This window comes from Pipistrellus hanaki (assembly GCF_964339955.1).
Source record: "Pipistrellus hanaki genome assembly, chromosome: 1".
NCBI classification, from domain to species: domain Eukaryota; kingdom Metazoa; phylum Chordata; class Mammalia; order Chiroptera; family Vespertilionidae; genus Pipistrellus; species Pipistrellus hanaki.
Genome location: NC_140503.1, coordinates 8547199 through 8569067, shown reverse-complemented (window position 1 = coordinate 8569067; position 21869 = coordinate 8547199). Strand labels below are relative to the sequence as shown.

General features: G+C 52.2%; 1 protein-coding gene across 1 annotated transcript; it reads left to right on the top strand.

Annotated features, from left to right (window-relative positions):
- Nucleotides 1-13975: 13975 nt before the first annotated feature.
- LOC311612843 (uncharacterized protein) lies at nt 13976-21432 on the top strand (the record flags this gene model as incomplete). Its single annotated transcript, XM_084866135.1, has 8 exons — nt 13976-14024; nt 14367-14512; nt 14955-15092; nt 15701-15835; nt 16528-16772; nt 18803-18946; nt 21134-21320; nt 21424-21432. 8 exons carry the CDS (start codon nt 13976-13978, stop codon nt 21430-21432), a joined length of 1053 nt encoding a protein of 350 aa, XP_084722261.1.
- Between the last annotated feature and the right edge of the window lie 437 nt (nt 21433-21869).

Here is a 21869-nt window from a genome sequence, read left to right as displayed (position 1 = left end):
AAGGATCCCAGATTGGGAGAGGACAAAGGCCAGGCCGACAGACCCCACTGGTGCATGTTCTCAGCTTGGGCCTTCAGTGGGCAGGAGTACATGCAGGAGACCCAGGTCCAAAAGGGAAGATGGGCTCTTTTCTGAAATCCCGTAATAGTCACTGGGAGGAATTGTGGTCTGAGCCCTCCAAGGAGGTCCTGAGGCCCTGTGGTGGGTAGTCTCAGGGTTAGAATCACTGACATTCAGACATTTGAGAGGAAGAGCAGGAGAAAGGTCACCTGGAAACAAGCCATAGTGTCCCAGAGAAGAAGCTTCCCCCTATATTGGATGCCCAGAGCTCAGGTTTAAAACAGAGACTTTGGCCTGGCCAACGGGGCTCAGTGGTTGAGCATGGACCTATGAACCAGGAGGTCCTGGTTTGATTCCTGGCCCTTGACAGCAATTGAGCCCAGGACATTGTGGTCCATAGGCTGACACTCTATCCAGTGAGCCAAACCAACTAGGGCAATAAAAATATGTTTTTAAAAAATAAAAAAAAAAACAATGTCAGCAGAGACAGGAAGTACTCATCGGGTTGCCTAGGGCTGGTGGGTTCTGGGGAATCAGGGGATGGCCTTTAATATGTTTTTGGAGCTTCTTTCTGGTGAGCTATGAAAATGTTCTATAATTGTGGAGATGGATGCACAACCTTAAATATACTCAGTGTACACTATGAGTGGATTTTGATGGTTCGTGACTTATATCAATAAAAAGTCAACATTTGGAGAAATCTCAGAAAGGAGTATGTGGGAAGAATCTACTGATCTTTCAACTTTTCTCTTAGTGTGACCTTATTCCAGATTAAAAGTTAAAGAAATGAAAAGGACAGGATTGGAGGAAGGAATGGCAACTATTGTGGAGAGGAGGGGTGACTCAGAGCACAGGGACAGGTGAGAGGAGCGCACGTGGATGCTCAGTGGGAGGAATTGGGATAGAGGAGGGGGAGAGGGAACTAGAGAACTGTGGGTAGTGGTCAAGGCCCTGGTGGAGGCCAAATTTATGTTAAATTACTGCAGAGGCTGGAGTGGGATGGTCAGCCTGAGACCATCTGGTGTATCAGCAGTGATGGCCACATGCAGAGTTGGTTGATTTCTTCCCAAGTTGAAGGTCAGTTATAAAGACAATTTGAAATGATGGCTTTCTCTTTCTTTTGTTTATATTTTAGGATTCCCTTTATGTTGGAAATGATGTTGGTACTGAAGAACAATAACATGCAGAGGATTCTGGGCTTTGACACTGAGCCGGTAGAGACACTGAGGAAATTGCAAAGAGCTTTGGTGAGTCACCTTTACTCCTAAGTGCTTTGAGTTCCTTGTGGACGTGAACCCACCGTGGACGTCTGGGAGGTAGTTGGAGCTGTGGGTCAGGTGGCCGGCCTGGTCAGCAGGAGTTCTGAGGGATCGAATGGCACCTGCGTTTCTGTGTGAGACCCTGTGAGTGGCCCGTGTGCAGGGGAGTCCCTGTGATAAGCATCCCCCACACTTAGCCTGTGGTGCTGGACTCGGCTGTGAAGCAGGGTCACCACAGAACCTTTTGATCACTTTGGAAGAGGGCCCCTCCAGGACCAGAGGCATTAGCCTAGGAGGAGAGGGGCCTTGTCTGTTTAACCTCCCTCGGTTTTTTTACGTGGGGCACAGCGGAGACGCACTGCTCTGTCTGGTCAGGGGAAATACTGTGTAACTTCCTTTTTTATTTTTACTTTTTTGAGAGAATTGTTATTTTATATATATATATATATTTTTTTTTTATTGGTTTCAGAGAGGAAGGGAGAGGGTGGAGAGAGAGAGAAACATCAATAGGAGAATCATTGATTGGCTGCCTCCTGCATACTCCACATTGGGGATTAAGCCCATAACTGGGGCATGCACCATGACCTGGAATCAAACCATGACACTCAACCCCTGAGCCAGGCCAAATAGGTTCAGGTGCCAGTAAAAATGCTTGTATAAATTAAAAACAAACAAACAAACAAACAAACAAACAAAAATATATATATATATATGTATGTATGTATGTATTGTATTACTGGTTTAGTTCTCTTCAAGGCATTCTTCGAAACTATTGGGAAATGTGGTAAGAATTTAGAAGTTAAAATTTGAAAGTTACTTTCTAAGACCTAATGGAACCCAATATTTCTTTAAATCCTATCCCAGGCATATGCTTCCTGATTTGAGGGAGAGAGAGAATCATTGATGTTAGAGAAAAGCATCAGTTGGTTGCCTCTCATATGCACCCCCACTAGGGGCTGAATGCCAAACCTAGGTATGTGCCCTGACTGAGAATTGAACCACAGCCTTCCATGTACAGAATGATGATGACCCACCCAATTGAGCCACCCCAACCTGGTCATGGAACCAATTTTTAGGAAAGAAAACCTTATATTCCTCCTGATATTTCTGCATATCCAAGGTCCAAAATACAGCTAAGTCAATAGGAATTCATAGAACAACACGATGACTTTGAGTGGGTTAAATGAGACATAATGTATACAACATGCTCATTGCTGTGCCAAGCTGGCACTCACTTACCGGTGGTTTTAGTCGGCTTCATCCTGTTTTCTGTATCTTTGTTATGTATTTTCCCTAAAATAGCTCTAAGTTCATAAATTTTGCATTATTTCTCTGAAACGTTGGCCCAAAAATTTGGGACCAGAGAGTTTAAAATTTTACCATCCACTTAACATTTCATTGTCATAAGCTCTAAATTTAACCATTATTGAAATCTTGACTTGTATATTGATGACAAAGGAAGTGATCTACACTAATAAAAAAGCAATATGCAAATTGTCCATTGCTTCACGACATCCAGCAGCCAATCAGGAGCAAGTATGCAAATTAACAAAAAATGTGGCAGCAGCACCATCCCCAGCTGCTCTGGACCTCTGGGCAGCACACATGCAGGTGTAGAGTGGCTGGGCAGGGCGGGGCGCCTGCTATGAAGGGGAGGGTTGGGGGCAGAGGGAGCTACAGGAGTGGTGCTCTAGCTGGAGCAAAGACTGAAGGCTCTGGCTGCAGCGAATTCTCCAGCCAGAGCAAAGACCAAAGGCCAAAGCCAGAGGGAAGACCTGGGTCCCGGGTGCCTGAGGAAAACAAGTGCCGGCAGCCAGGGGAAGGAAGGCCTATTGCATGAATATTCGTGCAACAGGCCTCTAGTTTTCAATAAATAAGACTCTCTCTCTTTTTTAAATCCTACTGGAGGATATTTTCCCATTGATTTTTAGAGAGAGTGGAAAAGAGAGGGAAAGACAGAGAGAAACATTGATATCAGAGAAACATATTGATTATTTGCCTCTAGTACCCTCCCAATCAGGGCCTGGGCCAGGGAGGAGTCTGCAACCGAAGTACATGCCCTTGACTGGAACTGAACCAGGGACCCTTTAGTCTGCTGGTCGACACTATCAACTGAGCCAGACCAGCTAGGAGAAGGTTCTTTACATTTATATGTTATTTGCTATGTGCTCAGTTCCGGTAACTACATCTATAAATTTGTTTCCAGTTTAGATCACATTTTGTTTGACATCATTTTAAATCTCATTATGCTTCCCATAAATTAAGACTATTACATTTATGAGACAGGTCTAGAGGAGCAATTGATTGAGGTAGTTATGAAATAATAACATCGTTAATTTTTTATTTTTAAAAATATATATTTTATTGATTTTTACATAGAGGAATGGGGAGGGATTGAGAGTTAGAAACATCGATGAGAAGGAAACATCGATCAGCTGCCTCTTCCACACCTCCCACTGGGGATGTGCCCGCAACCGAGGTACATGTACTTGACAATCAAACCTGGCATCTTCCAGTGCACAGTCCGAAGCTCTATCCACTGAGCCAAACAGATTAGGGCAATAATAACACCTTTAGGCGGGATTTTTTTTTCTTCATTTTTGTTCTTTTGTTAGGGGCAGGAATAGAATATTGGGGACTAGCTATAATAATAACTATTAATCATGCTCTGTTAACTATGATTGTTCTATTTGATCAGAGAAAGCACGTTCTATTCTGTTTGAGAGTTGTAGGCCTTGGGGCAGGGGAGCCAACATGGGAATGCAGCTCCTGAAAATGGCCTAGATCAGTGTTTTTCAACCTTTTTTGGGCAAAGGCACACTTGTTTCATGAAAAAAATCACGAGGCACACCACCATTAGAAAATGTTAAAAAATTTAACTCTGTGGCCAGGCACAAGGCAGTGGCAGCTGGGCCCGGAGCAGCAGTGGCGAGGCCCCAGAGCAGCAGCAGCCAGAACAAGAGCATCAACGGCCAGCACTGGAGCAGCCAGACCTGGGGCAGTGGCAGCCAGGCCTGAGGCAGAGGCGGCCAAGCCCAGGGTGGCCAGTCCAGGAACACCCAGACACGGAGTGGCTGGGCCCGGAAAAGCCGGGCCCAGAGCAGCCGGGTTGGGAGCAGCCAGGCCCAGAACAGCAGTAGCCAAGCACGGAGCATCCAGGTTGGGAGCGGCCAGGCTCGGAGCAGCCGGGTCAGGTGCGGCCAGGCCCGGAGCAGCGGCTGCCAGGCTGGGAGCGGCCAGGCCCGGACCAGCCGGGTCTGGTGTGGCCAGGCCTGGAGCAGCGGCTGCCAGGCTGGGAGCGGCCAGGCCCAGAGCAACAGCTGCCAGGCTGGGAGCGGCCAGGCCCGGAGCAGCCGGGTCTGGTGCGGCCAGGCCCGGAGCAGCGACTGCCAGGCTGGGAGCGGCCAGGCCCGGAGCAGCCGGGTGTGGTGCGGCCAGGCCAGGAGCAGCGGCTGCCAGGCTGGGAGCGGCCAGGCCCGGAGCAGCCGGGTCTGGTGCGGCCAGGCCAGGAGCAGCGGCTGCCAGGCTGGGTGCGGCCAGGCCAGGAGCAGCGGCTGCCAGGCTGGGAGCGGCCAGGCCCGGAGCAGCCGGGTCTGGTGCGGCCAGGCCCGGAGCAGCGGCTGCCAGGCTGGGAGCGGCCAGGCCCGGAGCAGCGGCTGCCAGGCTGGGAGTGGCCAGGCCTGGAGCAGCCGGGTCTGGTGCGGCCAGGCCAGGAGCAGCGGCTACCAGGCTGGGAGCGGCCAGGCCCGGAGCAGCGGCTGCCAGGCTGGGAGCGGCCAGGCCCGGAGCAGCCGGGTCTGGTGCGGCCAGGCCAGGAGCAGCGGCTGCCAGGCTGGGAGCGGCCAGGCCCGGAGCAGCGGCTGCCAGGCTGGGAGCGGCCAGGCCCGGAGCAGCCGGGTCTGGTGCGGCCAGGCCCAGAGCAGCGGCTGCCAAGGCTGGGAGCGGCCAGGCCCGGAGCAGCCGGGTCTGGTGCGGCCAGGCCCGGAGCAGCGGCTGCCAGGCTGGGAGCGGCCAGGCCCGGAGAAGCGGCTGCCAGGCTGGGAGCGGCCAGGCCCGGAGCAGCCGGGTCTGGTGCGGCCACGCCCGGAGCAGCGGCTGCCAGGCTGGGAGCGGCCAGGCCCGGAGCAGCCGGGTCTGGTGCGGCCAGGCCCGGAGCAGTGGCTGCCAGGCTGGGAGTGGCCAGGCCCGGAGAAGCGGCTGCCAGTCTGGGAGCGGCCAGGCCCGGAGCAGCCGGGTCTGGTGCGGCCAGGCCCAGAGCAGCGGCTGCCAGGCTGGGAGCGGCCAGGCCCGGACCAGCCGGGTCTGGTGTGGCCAGGCCTGGAGCAGCGGCTGCCAGGCTGGGAGCGGCCAGGCCCAGAGCAACAGCTGCCAGGCTGGGAGCGGCCAGGCCCGGAGCAGCCGGGTCTGGTGCGGCCAGGCCCGGAGCAGCGGCTGCCAGGCTGGGAGCGGCCAGGCCCAGAGCAACAGCTGCCAGGCTGGGAGCGGCCAGGCCCGGAGCAGCCGGGTCTGGTGCGGCCAGGCCCGGAGCAGCGGCTGCCAAGGCTGGGAGCGGCCAGGCCCGGAGCAGCCGGGTCTGGTGCGGCCAGGCCCGGAGCAGCGGCTGCCAGGCTGGGAGCGGCCAGGCCCGGAGCAGCCGGGTCTGGTGCGGCCAGGCCCGGAGCAGTGGCTGCCAGGCTGGGAGTGGCCAGGCCCGGAGAAGCGGCTGCCAGTCTGGGAGCGGCCAGGCCCGGAGCAGCCGGGACCGGAGCAACCGGGCCCAGAGCAGCCGGGTCTGTTGCGGCCAGGCCTGTAGCAGCAACAGCCAAGTCCAGAGCAACTAGGTTGGGAGCGGCAGTGAGCAGACACGGAGCAGCTGGTTGTGGAACGAACCAGAGCAACAGAGGCCAGGCCCGGAGCAGCCAGGCCGGAAACAGCTCGCTCCTCGCCTGTACCTGCCCACGGCTGCCTCTCAGACATGGCTGGAAACTTTTGCGGGAACTTGAGGGTCTGCTGAATCAAGTGATGAAAGCTTAGATCTGAATGTGTTGAGTTAGTATAGCGCTGGGGTGTTGATCTGTGAGTGCCTTGGGTGGGGCCTGGATGAGGCTGGTTGACCTATTTGAAAATGTCTTTTGTGTGAAGTGTATCATTGGGCATGTGGAGGTATTATTGATATGAGAAAATGCTAAGTAACAGATTTACTATCTGAAAAGGGATTTACTATCGGGGAAAGGGAGGGAGGAAGAGACTGAACATAAACTGTGCACCTATGGATGAGGACAATGGGGGATGGGGAGGGGGCAGAGGGTGGGGTGGGAACCTGGTGGAGGGGGGAAGAAATGAGGAACCTTTGTAATAATATGAACAATAAAGATTGATTTAAAAAAAAAAAATTTAACTCTGTGCCTATATTGACTATATATAAAGTAATTCTCTTGAATAGGAATCAAATAAACACAAAGAAAGTATTTTATAATTACTTTATTATGAAATATTAAGTAAACAAAATAGTGAAAAATTATAAAATTCTTGTCTTGTCTGCACCTAAGGCACACCAGGCAACATCTCGAGGCACACTAGTGTGCCGCGGAACAGCGGTTGAAAAACGCTGGCCTAGATTAACCTTTGTTGCCTCTAAGCTGGTCCCTGAGGCACCCGCCTCTGCCAACTCCAGCCCGCATTGCATGTAACCTGTAACCACTGTACATTGCCTACTTTCCCATGGGTGTAATTTCTACTTTCCCATGGAATCTGTGTCATTCTACCCAATATCAGCAGCTGGCTTATGGGGAGAGTAGAGCAGATGTTTGTGGATGACCTGCTGCTCTCCCATTCTGCCCACATTGATGGAATAAGCGCCATATATGAGCCAACCCAGTGTCTGCTACATTTGTTCCAGTAGTAACCAGCAGCCTGGGCCTATTGGTTGTCTGGTTTCACTTTTAAGTAATTTCCTAACAGTTATTGGAACTGGACAATTAATAATGCCAATCAGTACTCCCCCCCCCCCCAACATAAGTCCAAATATTGCATGTAGTTAAAATGTTCGAAATTTATTTTAAATTAAGAATGAATTTTTTAATTACCCAAGTAAAACTATTACTAGTTTTGAAATAATTAAAACACTCTTAGCACATCGGTTGACAGCCTAAATGTTTAAATTCTGTTCTGAGGATACCTGCATACGTATCCTCTAAATATATTTCTTGCATGTGCTAATTTAATACTCCTTGCACAGAGCACTATGTACAATACATTTTTAATTTTTTTTTTTTTTTTTTTTTTTTTTTTTTTGGTCTCAAGGTTTTTTTTTTTTTTTTTTTTTTTTTTTTTTTTTTTTTAAATAAGTTTTTATTTTTCATATTATTACAAATGTTCCTTCCCCCCCCCCCACCATTGCTCTCCTCCACCAGGTTCCCACCCCACCCTCTGCCCTTTCCCCTCTCCCCATTGTCCTCATCCATAGGTGCACAGTTTATGTTCAGTCTCTTCCCACGCCCCCCTCTCCCCTTTTCCCCAAGAATCGTCAGTTCACTCCCCTTCCATACCTCTGATTCTATTATATTCAACAGTTAATATTGTTCATCAGATTTTTTTAATTTCCTTGGTTTTTAGATTCACTTGTTGATAATTACGTATTTGTTGTTCATAATTTTTATCTTTGTTTACTTTCTCTTCTGAAAGAACCCCCTTCAGCAATTCATATAATTCTGGTTTGGTGGTGATGAACTCCTTTAGCTTTTTTTTATTAGTGAAGCTCTTTATCTGGCCTTCGATTCTGAGTGATAGCTTCGCTGGGTAGCTTATTTTTGGCTGTAGGTTCTTGCTATTCATCACCTTGTATATTTCTTGCCATTCCCTTCTGGCCTGCATGGTTTCTGTTGAGAAGTCAGCTGACAATCGTATAGGTGCTCCTTTATAAGTTACTACCTTCTTTGCTCTTGCTTCTTTTAATATTCTCTCTTTATCTTTTGCTCTTGGAATTTTAATAATGATGTGTCTCGGTGTGGTCCTCTTTGGATTCCTTTTGTTTGGAGTTCTGTGCACTTCCTGGACTTGTAAGTCAAATTCTTTCACCAGGTGGGGGAAGTTTTCTGTCACTATTTCTTTCAGTATGTTTTCGATATCTTGCTCTCTCTCATCTTCTGGAACCCCCATAATTCTGATGTTGGTTCGCTTAAAGTTGTCCCAGAGGTTTCTTACATTATCTTCAATTTTCTGGATTCTCTTGCCTTCTAGCTTCTGTGGAGGAGTGTCTTCTGGCTCTTTATGTTCCAAATCTTTGACTTGATTCTTGCGATCTTCCCTTTTGTTTTTAGGACTCTGTAGAATATTTTTTATTTCAGACAATGTATTCTTTATTTCTTGTTGTTCCCTTATCATTTCTTGATGGTCTCTTTTCATATCCTCATAGGCCTTATCCATCTTTTCTAGGAAATTCTTGAAAAACCTTATAAGCGTAGATTTGAACTCTATATCCAGACGCTTTTTGTCCTCCATTTCTTTCGTTTGTGATCTATTTTGTTGTCGCATTTCGCAGTTACAGATGGGACGGGGTTTCAGGGTGGAGCCTGCAGCTTTGGCTTCCGTCAGCCCCGCCCTCTGCGGGTCCTTCAGTGCTCGCTGCCGGCGCCTCTGAGAGAAAGGTGCCCTCGATTTTCGCCTGCTGCCAAACAGTCTATGCTCTTCCACAATGAGCCCGGTATTGGGGTTCAGTTCAGTTGGAAGTGGAGTTGGAGGTGGCGTTCACAGCAGTCTGGAGCCCCAGTCTCCTTCCCGTCAGGGCAATCCCGCGGCACAGCCGACCGTCCCTTCTCTGGGGGCAGTGTGCGCGCCTCTGGGACCTCCTTTCTCCGCTACCCCGGGGTTCCGACTTACAGCCCAGCTCCCTATGGTTGAGCCTGAGACCCTGGGGTCTGGCCCAGAACGGGGGTTCAGAGCAGTCAGGGGCCCAGCACAGTCGGAGTTTTCTCTCCTTCCCGCTTGGGAACGCCCGCCAGGCACTCGGCCTCCCTCCTTTCCGGCTCCGTCCTCTCCGCGCGCGCCGCGTGTCTCCGTACCTTAGGCTTTTACAGCTCCTCCGTGCTTCCTTCTGGTTTTCTCCTTGCTTCTTGTTGTAGGATTTCCAGTCAGTCGACTTTCCTGTAGTTCTGGGTAATGTCCATTTTATATTTTAGTTGTATTTTATTAAAATTGTTGTGTGCGGCTGCGGCTAGTTGCCTACCCGAGCAGCCATCTTGGATTCTCTGTACAATACATTTTTGATAAAATGTTTTCCAGTTCAGCAGGTGTGGCTCAGTGATTGAGCATCAAACTCTGAACCAGAAAATCACTGTTGGATACCTGGTCAGGGCACATGCCCGGGGCTCAGTCTCCATTATGGGGCATGCAGCAGGCAGCCGATCAATGATTCTAAAAGGAAGTGAATAAAATATTTTCCAAATATACAGCTTTACTTTCTTCATTTTGCTAATAAACTACACGTTAATGAATGGCCTGTCAAATTGTTTTTTAGGCAGTTGACTGGTGGAGTTCAGGTGCTCTAATGTGTGAACTTTTCACAGTTGATGATGAGAATTTGGGAGCTGCGCTCTCTAGGTAAGACTCCACAAAATAAAATGAATGTGTTGTTATCTAAAAGCAATGGATCGAACTTCTGTAATTTGGCTGATGGGAGAACAATAATTTTTAGAAATGTGGATAGACAAAATTAGAAATAAGCAGTTAATTTTTATTTTCATTGTTGTAGGATATGTATATTTATAACCTTTATGTTTCTTTATATTTTATATGCCCTAGACCTAGATGTTAAGTTTCATAGAGAGAGTGTCCTAATTCTGTGTATTCCAAAGCAGTTAGCATGAGCGTGAGCCGCTGGCAGAGCCATTTAGAATGCAGGGCAGAGGGCCGTTAGGAATGGGGGGCATGGAAACAGCGGAACGTGTGGTGCAGAGTTGGTGGGAGAGGAGTCGGTGGGAGAGGAGCTGGTTGTGTGCGGATTCGGTGGGTTCGGAGTCAGTTTGTGAAGAGGCGGTGGACGTAGAGTCGGTGAACTTAGAGTCGGTGAGCACGGAGTTGGTGAGTGCAGAGCCTCTTCATCTGTAAGAAGGGACTGTCCCTGCCTCCCCCTCGGGGCTGCTGTGAAGAGTGAATGTGCAAGGACAGAGGGCACCCAGCGCAGGGCCAGGGATGGGCAGAGAGGTGGTGCCCAGGTGAATCCAGGGTCTGTGAGCAAACCCTTCCTGCTGCCAGGCTTTGATCAGAACTGTGTCCACTGATGGCAGGTCCCCGGCTTCTCTTCTACCCAGAAGCTTGGGTTCTGGCCCCTGTGGGGAAAATGAACATGAGATGGAAAAGCAGCAGCTACCGCCCACTCCCAGTCATTAAAACCCATGAGTGGGGCCAGCCTTGGAGAACTGCCCACTGAGAGCAACGGTCACATCCCATGTATGCGTGTTCCCAGACTGTGAGGGCATTCAGGGGAGACTCGGCCCCTAAGACACCGAGTGGTTCTGGAAGGGCTCCTGGGGCGGGAGCAGAGATGAGGGGAAAGAGCTGAGCAGCTCCCCATGTGTGCTGGGCACTGGGACAGGAGTAAGTCCAGCAGACTCCTCCGGTGAGGGGGCCTGTGAGGGACCAGCCATGTCATCCCACACCCAGCATGTGCCTGACTCCCAGAAGCCCACAGTATTGTTTGTGTGTCTTAGCCCTCATGTCCAGGAAACTGCTGAGAGCTGCCGAGAGCTGTTGGCTTTCCAAGAGGACATGTGTGAACCGTTCAGATAGGAACTGTGTGTTAAACAAAAGCTCACCTGAATAGCCATTTATTTCCAGCACCCAACCAGTGGAGTGACTATGGAATCGAGAGGCCTAGACTCAGCCCTGAAACCTGGGATCAACCCTTAGTCCAACCCATTCCTTGTAAAGGAAACGGCTCAGCAAAGTCCCATGCCTGGTGCACTCGTCCCATAGACACGGCTGTGCATGTCAGACACTCTAGCGCCACGTGTACAATGGACTGGGGCACTTTCAGGGTTATGTTGTGCCCTTCTCTTACTGGGTTTGGGTTGCTGTCCACGCAGTGACCTATGATGCTGAAGAGTTGCTTGCTTAGCTCAGCAGCTTGAGTGGGCAACAGACAGGGCCTTCCTGGTGGGGGCCAGTTCACCAATTGCAGGCTCTATGCCCAGGAGTGGCCTGTAGGGGTAAGCAAATCAATCATTCTCTCATCATTGCTGTTTCTCTCCCTCTTTCTTCCTCTCTGAGATCCATCTATAGATACAAAAACCAAGGCTAGCAAATGCCTGGTCATTAGCTATGACACACACTGACCCCCAGAGGGCAGATGCTCAACACAGAAGCTGCCAAGCTGCTGTCACTTAATAGTGGGGTTCTCGGCTGACGCACCCAGAACCAGAGCGGAGGGAGACCAGTTCTGGGGTGTGTCACCTGGGAACCACGCTCTCCCAATCTTGGACCCCTCGGGGGATGCTAGAGAGGTTATTTCAGCCTGATTCCTGCAGGCCCGTCCTCTGAACCACACTGGTGCATGAATTCGTGCACTAGGCCTCTAGTAAAAATATAAATCCTATATAATCCTATATAATAAAAGCCTATTATGCTAAGAGTCCAATTGTCTAGCAGCCTTTCAACCAATCAATCAAAGCGTAATGTACTAATGATATGCTAAGGCCACTCAACTGCTTGCTATGACGTGCACTGACCACCATGGGGGAGACAGTCCTCTGGTCAGCCAGTTACTATGGTGTGCACTGACAGCAGGGGGAAGATGCTCCAACAGGTAGGTGAGCTTGCTGCTGGGGTCTGGCCAATCGAGACTGAGCAAGGCAGGCCGGAAACGCCCTGGAGCCCACCCATGGTCCCTCCCAGCTGGCCAACCTCTGGCATCTCCTCTTCCCCTCACTCCCCATCATGCACTCGTGGGGTCGATGGGCCTGGCCTGTGCCCTCTCACAATCCAGGACCCATAGGGGGATGTCTGAGAGCCAAATTCAGCCCGATCCTGCAGGCCAGGCCAACGGACCCCACTGGTACACAAATTCATGCCCTGGGCCTCTAGTGTGTATTTATACTTAAAGGAACAAACAAACACACAAACAAAACAACAGATAGGGCCTTACTGCTGTGTTGCTTTTCTGTAAGGATGGGTGTTTGTGAGTGAGTATTATAAAAAGGGTCTCTACAGAACAGAACAGAGGAGTTAAGTCACCTGCCTAAGGTCACACAGCTAGTAAGTGGTGGGCCTAAGATGTGAACTCAGGCTGCTGCATCCAGAGCCCATACTGTTAAAAAAATTTTTTTTAATTTTTAATTGTGTTAAAAAACAACAACAAACCACACAGAACTGACCATCTCAGCCATTTTCAGGTATATAGTATTAGGTATATCCACACTGTTACACCACCCCTGAGCCCATACTTAACCTCCTGCCAAGTGAGGAAATAAAAACATACGTATGGTAATATTAAAGGGAAAGAGAAGTATTTAAAATGCAGGGGTGCCAGGGAGAAACTATGTACAATGGGCATGCATGGAGCATGAGAACGAGAAGCTGGCCAAGATGTTAAGTTTCATAGGGAGAGTGTCCTAATTCTGTGTATTCCAAAGCAGTTAGCATGAGCGTGAGCCGCTGGCAGAGCCGTTTAGAATGCAGGGCAGAGGGCCGTTAGGAATGGGGGGCATGGAAACAGCGGAATGTGTGGTGCAGGGTCGGTGGGAGAGGAGTCGGTTGTGTGCGGATTTGGTGGGTTCGGAGTCAGTTTGTGAAGAGGCGGTGGACGTAGAGTCGGTGAACTTAGAGTTGGTGAACTTAGAGTCAGTGAGCGCGGAGTTGGTGAGTGCAGAGCCTCTTCATATGTAAGAAGGGACTGTCCCTGCCTCCCCCTCGGAGCTGCTGTGAAGAGTGAATGTGCAAGGACAGAGGGCACCTACAGGAGGGCCAGGGATGGGCAGAGAGATGGTGCCCAGGTGAATCCAGGGCATGTGAGCAAACCCTGAGGGCCATTTTCAGTTCGATCCTGCAGGCCAGGCCAATGGACCCCACTGGTGCACAAATTTATGAACTGGACCTCTAGTGTATGTTTATACTTAAAGAAACGAAACACACAAACAACAACAGATAGGGCCTGACTGCTGTGTTGCTTTTCTGTAATAATGGGTGTTTGTGAGTGACTGTTGTAAAAAGTGTCTCTACCGGTTTTTAGGATGTGGGTTGAGCTGTGCTTTGGGAGTTCCTACAGCCATTCCAGGGCATGTTAAACCTGCTAAGGGACCGCAGAGCTGCCCGTCATCATATTACCTGCTTTAAAGCCCTGTGCTGTGCGCCACTTTGTTCAGACACCACTCAGAGACGTTGGGTGTCTTCATCACCTAGGCCACCGGGCCAGCGTGTCTTTTAGTGGCTGTAGGTCTCCCAGCTGGGCCCTGTGTTGCAGTCATTTCTGTGCAGCTGTGTTTTGGGAAGTGAGCAGGTGCATGGAGCCCTTCATCCTGGGGAAGGAGGGTGGGTGCACAGGGGCGGGGCCTGTCCAGAGGGTGGCATGGGGGCATCCTCACCACTCCCTCTTTCTGCACTAGGATCGTGGACACGTTCCCCAGCAGTTCCCTGAGGCGCTGCTGGGGGACAGCATGGCCCTCGAGGCTCAATAGCTGCCCAGGATGAACCAGCCCGCCCACCGGAGCTGGGAGATGGAGCAGCTCTCTGAAGGTGGGTAGCAGCCCCTGCTGCCTGGGAGCCAGGCTGGTTGCGGTTTCTCCCTCCTCCAGGGAGCTAAGCCCTTGGCTCTGAACCTCATGTGTGAGCCCATCCTCACCCCAAGTGAATAGGGTTTTACTCAAGGGCCATTGGAACTGTTTCATTGCAATTCTCCCCAAGGGGAACTTGAAGGGTCTGGCAGCCGTGAAGTCAGGACATGAACTACAAAGTAAGTGTTGCCAGATTTCTCAGCTCCCATGCGGACAGCTCAGGGTGATGGTTGTCTCAGGGTCGGAGGCAGAGAGTGGAAGCCAGGCCCCGGAATCTGGGCTCTGACTGGACTTTGCTCTTTAGCCTCCAACAGTGCCATACAGTTGAAAATAGAAGAACAGACCATGGAGGGCACGGCCCAGAAGGTGCGGGGTGGCTCCGTGGCCCTGCAGGAGAGGAGCGTCAAGATCCAGGAGCTCCAGGAGGAGAACCAGCTTCTCCGGAAGCAGGTACCCGTGGGTGGTGTCTGGAACATACGGGCAAGCAGGTGGCCAGGGGGAGCACCCAGGTGTCGGAGAGGATGCGCAGCTGGGAGAAACGCGGAATGCAGGGCAGCCACAGTAGTGGGACAGGAGTCCTCATGGAGCAGAGTCCCTCGGCAGCATGACTGTCCCTGCAGCAGAGTGAGCGGACACTATGGACGCCTGTGTGCCCCATGGCCTTCATCTTCATCTGTGACATGGGTTCATGATGTGCCCTTGTAGGTGGTGTGAGGACCGTATGAGTGAGTGTGGGTAAAGGGTCCAAGCACATAGTAAGTGCTCACGGAAAGGAGACCAGCGCCCTGTTAGACAGCACAGGGCGGGCCTGGGAGGGAAGCAGTTGTGGAAGCCACGCCCATGTGTGTAGGACCTCGGAGGGGCCGCTTCACGGCTGGTCTTGGCCCTGCAGGTGGATGAGTTGCAGTTGCAAGTGCAGCTGGAGAAGGACAAGAGCCAGGAGTGGGAGACACTCACTGAGGAGCTCGTGAACGAACTAGAGCAGGTGCTCAAGGAAGTTGACACCCTGAAGGCGGACAGAGCCCTGCAGGTAGGTCTCCCTGGCGCCCCTGCCTGCAAGGGGGAGCGTCCAGGATCACAGCCCTGTCCTGGTCATTGATCAGTGATTCCGGGGTGACCAGTTCCTCACTCACCTGCAGCTCAGAGCGGCAATCCTCAGCTGCAGCAGGGGGATGGGGACAGGTATCACCTCCCAGGGACTCTGGCCATCTCGTTTTTGATTGACAGGACTTGGGGGAAGAGAGGGGAGGTGCTTCTGGCTGTGCTGCAGTGAGGCCAGGGATGCTGCTGAATGTCCGGCAGCCCCTGGCACAAAGAATGATCCCGCTCCATATGTCCAGGGTCGCCCTGAGAACCTGGCACACCTCCAGGACGGATCTGCCTGGAGCTACCACAAGTGCCATGGAAGGCAGCCCAGCGCCGGGGCAGTGGCTCAGTGACGCCTCCCAGGGGCCAGGCTTCCCTCTTCCTGCTCTGCCACCCTGTGGAGTGGCTGTTGTACCTCCCCAAGTGGGCAGGAAGGTTTTTCCTTGAGAAAAGGCCTGGGAAAGTGTTCTGTGGGGTGACATGTTTGGGCTGGGCTTTAAAGTTCCCTCCATGAAACGGACTCTCAAACGGGCTGGGTCTTTGGCTCTGCAGGTGGCAGAGTTGGAGATGCAACTCCAGGTCGAAAAGGATAATGGCCAAAACTTGGCAGACATCAACAAAGAGCTGCTGAAAGATCTAAAGCAGGTGCTGGGCGCTCTGGTCACCCTGAAGGCGGAGGCCCCACAGGTAGGCCCTCCAGAGCACATGCTCCCCTGGTGCCCCTGCCTGCGAGGGGGAGCGTCGGGATCATGGCTGTGTCCTGGTCACTGATCAGTGATTCCTGGGTGACTAGTTTCCTCGTTCAGCTGCAGTTCAGACCAGCATTTCTCAGCCGTGGCAAGGGGACAGGGACAAGTGTTGCCTCCCAGGAACACTGGCTATCTTGGATTTGATTGGCAGGACTTGGGAGAGGGGAAGGGAGGTGCTCCTGGCTGTGTTGGGTGGATGGTTGTTCTGTAAATATCCGGGTGAATTGGTTGGTAATGTTGTTCAGATATTCTGTATCCTTACTAATTTTCTATGACTGTCTTTTTCAGTAGGCTTTTCAAAGTAGTCAGAGAGGGCACCCAATGAGTTTATGCAGAGAAAGGGCACAAGTTTCCCAAAAAAGGTCCCGTGTATGGAGGGGCACAGGACTCAGTGTAGCACCATGTGATAGTCCTTCTATGCTTTGGGCCCTCCCAGCACACTTCCTTCAGTGCTGGTAGAACTGTCTTCAGCACAGCTGGGATTTGCCTGTCCTGAGGGTCCCTGCTATTTTGGTGCCTTCAACTTGCCCTGCTCTTGACCCCTCACTGCTTGTGGGGTGCGGGGATGCAGAGTCTGTGACTCCCGGGACCTGCACCCGGTGAGGCATCATCACCTTTTCCCTCCCGCAGGTGGAGCCTTCCTTCAAGGACCAGCAGGAGGCCAAGGACAGGGAGCTGGAGGAGCTGTACGAGGTGTATGATCTGCTGGAGCAGCTGATTGAAGCCCATGAGGCCCTCCTGCGGGACCACGGGAGCCTGGGGGCGCTCCATGAGCACCTGTCTGGGCAGTACCAGGCCCTCATGAAGGAGCATTTCCTCCACAAGACCCTGCTGCGTGGTTCTCTAGAGAGGGAGAGCAGGGCGTCCCGGCTCAGGTGGGTGCCAGCAACTGTCGGGGTGAGTAGCGAGCTCTGCAGGCCTTATCCTTCAGGCCCTAGAAGGGTAATATGCTAATTAGTCCTACCAGACATCCTCCAGGATGGATCCTGACAAAGCCGGGGCCTGAGATAAGCCATCAGTGTCCTGGGTGCCTGCGGCTGCCCAGAGGGATGAAAACCAGGGTTCTGGGCTCCTTAGGCTCGCGGGAGGAGGGAAGCCTGGATCTGGGGTCCTGGAGCTGAGGCAAAGACTTTTTAGGGGCATTCAGGCAAGCAGGGGAGAAGTTAGGGGTGATAAGGCAAGCAGGCAGAGATAGTTAGGCACAATCAGGCAGGCAGGCAGGCAGAGGTGGTTAGGGGCAATCAGGCAGGCAGGCAGGCAGAGGTGGTTAGGGGCAATCAGGCAGGCAGGCAGGCAGGAGAGCTGTTAGGAGCCAGCAGTCGTGGATTGCGAGAGCGATGTCCGAGGGGTCTGGAATTGGAGAGGTTCCAGGCTGGGCTGAGGGACCCCTCCGCCTCCTCACCCTTCACAAATTTCGTACACCGGACCTCTAGTGATATTCTTAATGTCTGCTCACATGGGAAGGTTTGTGCAAGTGGCATCTGACTGGCTCTGAAGGAGGAGTTCATTGTCCTTCTGCAGGTAGCTCCTTGCTTGGTAGACCTCCTGTGTTACTCGTGGTTTGGCTGGTTGCTCAGATAGCTGGAGCCTTGGTCTGTCTGCTGCAGGGCTGCAGGGTGGGAGGTGGAGGTGCCTGGAGCCCATGCTGGTGGCTCTGTGTTCATTTCACTGGACGCCTGACTGGCACCCTCACTACTTTGTCCCCAGCACACATTTCCTGGGTGTCAAGCCTCGTCCCAGAGACTCAGTGGAGAGTGAGACTCGCAGTTTCTGCCCTGCAGTAGGGTGGTTACCCACGGTTGGAATGTGCTTGATCTGTGTGTTTTCCAAGACACAACAGGGAAGCAGGAGTTGGGAACCTTATGGTCTATGGCCCTATTTGTCAAACCTGGATGACTTTTTCCAGAATCGTTATCCTGGATGAGAAAGATCACAGCCCCGAGAGCCAGGCAGATCCCCACCCACACTTGCCACTCCCCATGTTGGGGCAGCCTCCACCCACGGCTAAAGCCACTGGAGGCTCGTCTTTCAGCAGCTGTCACTGCAGGTTTCCGAGTCCGAGTTTCCCCGAGTCTTGGCTCCTGGCACATGGTACAAGTACAGCTGATGGGGGTGGTAGAGTGGAGGCGGAGGGCTGCAGACAGGCTGCAAATTCTGGAACCCTGGTGGTCTCTGTCAGCCTGTCTCTGGGTGTGGAAAAGTCAGGAAGGGGGTCTGGATATGGATTTGCCTTTGTGGGATGAGTGAAGGGATGACTCTTGAGGAGCTGCTGAGTCACCCTGAACAGGGGAGGTTTCAGCAGGTGGGAGGGACAGCCAGGGGCAGGTCAGGGACTCCCCTTGTTCTCTGCAGCCCTCCAGAGAGGCTGTGCGGGACCCTATAAACACTGAGGCAGGAAGGAAATAAAAGCCCTGAGCTGAGGGCGATCTGAAGGGGAGGGTAACGGCTGGACTGGGGTGCCAGGAGGAGCAGGGTGTGTGGGTGTGCACGTGCTTGAGTGCCACTGGCCCCTGGCAGCTGCTGTGACCCCAGCAGGAAGCCTCTGGAGCCCCCATGCTGCCTGGCTCAGCACAGGGAGACTGTTCCCAAGGTGGGCGGAGACTCATCTGGCCCCGTTGGGGAGGGGGGCAAGTAGAATTCCCTGAATATGTGCTAGATTCTTTGAGACGTGTGAGTTCAGAAAACAGTGTTGGTGCTCCCAGGGGGCTAACAGAGAGAGGCTGCTTAGACAGGGACCGGAAGGGACCCTGGAGAAGGGTCGGGTGGGAGGAAGGACACTCGACTCCCGGGCTGGAGGAGACCCGTGTCCATCCCCGCCACCCTCAGCTCTGCAGAGAGAAGCCGCTCATGGAGGCTGTGCAGTCTCCTGTCTGTGGGTGCCGAGCAGGTGTGTTTCCCTCCCCAGGGAGCAGGACCAGCTCCAGCACAAAACAGCTCTGCAGGAGCTGAGGACCCTCCTGAGCAGCGAGAGGGAGGCTCTGAAACAGGAGCAGGAGGCCAACGCCCTGGCCTCGCAGGAGAAGCACAGGCTGCAGCAGGAGGTCCACAGGTAACCGCCTCCGCCCCTGCAGCACATCCGCCAGGTTTCATTCAGAGCGGCTCACTCAGCACCACTGAGCTAAGCTCAAGCCAGTCTCCTGGCAATGGTGTATCTTCCCCTCCCTGTCATGTCACAGCTGGACGGTCACAAGGTAAAGGCCCGCCAGCTGGTGGCTGGATGGAAGGATAGCAGCACTGGGATGCCGCATTGTCTAGGCTTGGCTGCCCTCCCCTCCCACCTTGATGATGGTGATGACTGTATCGGGCATGGGCCCCTTCATCCTCCACACCAGCCATCCCGTGAGGGAGAGACGCTCGGTCCTCGGCATTCATGCATTCCCTATTGGTGCATTCACCTCCTCGCCGAAATGCACTTGAATCCCAAATCAGTAGCCGTGGCCTTTTATGGGCCTGTCCAGACTGTGAGCTACTGGAGTTTGCAGATGAAGTTGAACAAGACCATTGGCTCCTGCCTTGCTTCAGCTCTCACACTGCAAACCAGAGTCCCCTCTGTGGTCCATTGTGTGCCATGGAGTTCTGTTTTGTGCATTTTGGTGGCGACATTGCTGTTTGAAATGACCCCCAAATGGAGTGCCGAAGTGTCCCCAAGTGCAAGGCTGCGCTGGGCCTCACGGGGAATAAAGCAGCGTCACATGGGGTTCATTTTGGTCCCGGATGTGGTGCTCTTGGCTGTGAGTATATTATACAAGGCAACTTGACAACTTGATCAGTTGACAAAAATGTGGCCAGAGACTCACAGGAACTGGCGGGGACAGTTTCAGGATCCACTAAATGAGTGTTCTCGGTGGCTTGATAGGACATTATACTGTGAATCATGAGAATTGACTGCACTATTGTTATTCCTTTTCTTAAAAAGCACACACATACACACACACACACACAAAAAAAAAAAAAAACAGATGAGGAAAGAGGCTGAGATAGTAAACAACTTGTTCAAGTTCATGCTCCTAGTCAGGATTCAAATCCAGGTCTTGTCTCAACCCAGAGGCATGACCATATGAAGCCTTCCTTCCCACAGCCTGGTTTTAATATGTATCGGGGCTACAGGCTCAGGTGCCTCCGGTGGCCAGGCAGGGCCAGCAGGTGGGGAAGGAGTGTCAGCGTGAGAGCAGACCCTCATGGAGAATACACAGCCTCTGAGTGCTGTGAGCTGGGAGGCAGGCCCGGGCTGCCAGGTCATCCTATTTTTAATTATTCATTTTTTTAATCCTTAGCCCAGGATAATTTTTCCATTGGCTTTTAGGGAGAGTTAAAGGGAGAGAAGGAGATGGGGCGGGGGGGGGGGGGGGAGAAACATCGATGTGAGAGTGTCACCTCTCTTGGATGTCTACAGCACACAACCCAACTTTACAGGGGAACACACTCACAACCCAGCTCTGTTCCCTTGACTGAGACTTGAACCCATGACCTTTCTGTACATGGGCTGATGCTGGAACTGCTGAGCCACATCTTTTGTTTATGCTTTTTCCCCACCCTCTGAGGAGCTAGATATTTTAATGTTGATGTGAAACTTAACATTTTTAAAATATTGATGAATTAATTAACTTAAATTGAAAAAGACCGTGATGTGGGGCAAACAGGGCACATCTGTGTTCAAATTGAGTCCATGAGCCTATGGTCATGTGAGCTTTCTGGTATAAACCTTTCCCTGGAATCCAGTCGGGCAGGTATGACGACGACGACGACGATGATGATGATGATGATGATGATGATTTCAAGGGATTTACATAACACTCCAGAATCTCATATTTTGCTTGTCTCAGGAGTTGAAATTAGAAAGGGAGTTGAAACTGGGGAGAAGAGCTGGGCATATTTTATATAGATTTAGAGCAAAACTGTTCTGATTCCACGTATTTCAAAAGTATTTCAGCGGAAGAACCCTCAGTTCCAAGTCGACAGTCACGCCCACGCCTTCCCTGGGAAGGACTCTCTCGAGTGCTCTGTTGAAGTGGTGTCCGAGCCTGCCTGTCCTGTCCCCCTAGCCCACGGTGGGCAGCTGGGCTAGCCTCCTAGAGCCCCATGGACACAGTGTGAAAACCGCCGATTTTGTTCAATCCTCGTTTACACACTGGAAGAACGGGGGCCCAGGGAGGTTGTGGTTTTGATTCAGGTGCACACCGGGGACGGAGGCCGGGAGTGCTCCTCAGCCTTTGGCCCTGTGGCTCTCCTCCCCCAGGGTCACCTTTTGGACCCAGATGGTGGAGGGGGAGCAGAAGGAGCTGCGCAGTCAGAACAAAGACATGCAGGCGTCTCTGGAGCACCTTCAGGAGGAGGTGAGGCTGTGGCAGATCCGCTACGAAGGGGCCCAGGAGGACCTGCAGAGGATGGAGGTCAACGTGAGGAAGCTCAAGAGCCATTGCGAGGTGAGGCCTGGGCGGTGGGCTCAGGACACCGGGCTTGTGCCCTGGGCGACAGCCTTGGCTCAGCCAGGTCGGAATGGGTCCTCACTGGCGTCTGTGCTCAAAGACTGAGTGAATGCCACACACAGGCCGAGAGGAAGCTGGGGGCATTTGTGTTAGAAACACCTGTCACCTGACCTTGGTTGGTGCATGGTAACAACCAAGTACTATTTCTGAACCCTCAGCTGAACACTTTGCTCCGTGCTCACCTGTGTCCTCTCATTGAATCCTTGCAATGACATTGTGAGCTGGAGTACCCATCCTATTCCCTCTTAAGTAGTGGGTTGCAACCCGGTTTGTCTGAAGCCAAAGCTTGCAACTTTCCTGCTGTACCAACCGAATGCTATTCTAGAACAGGAGCATACCAACCTCAGCCCGAAATTCATATCCAGCCCCTCCCCTGTGTGTTTCTATGTCTGTGAAACAAGAATATTATATATATATATATATGAATTTTATTGATATCAGCAAGAGGAAGGTAGAGGGCGAGAGGGGTGGAAACATCCATAATGA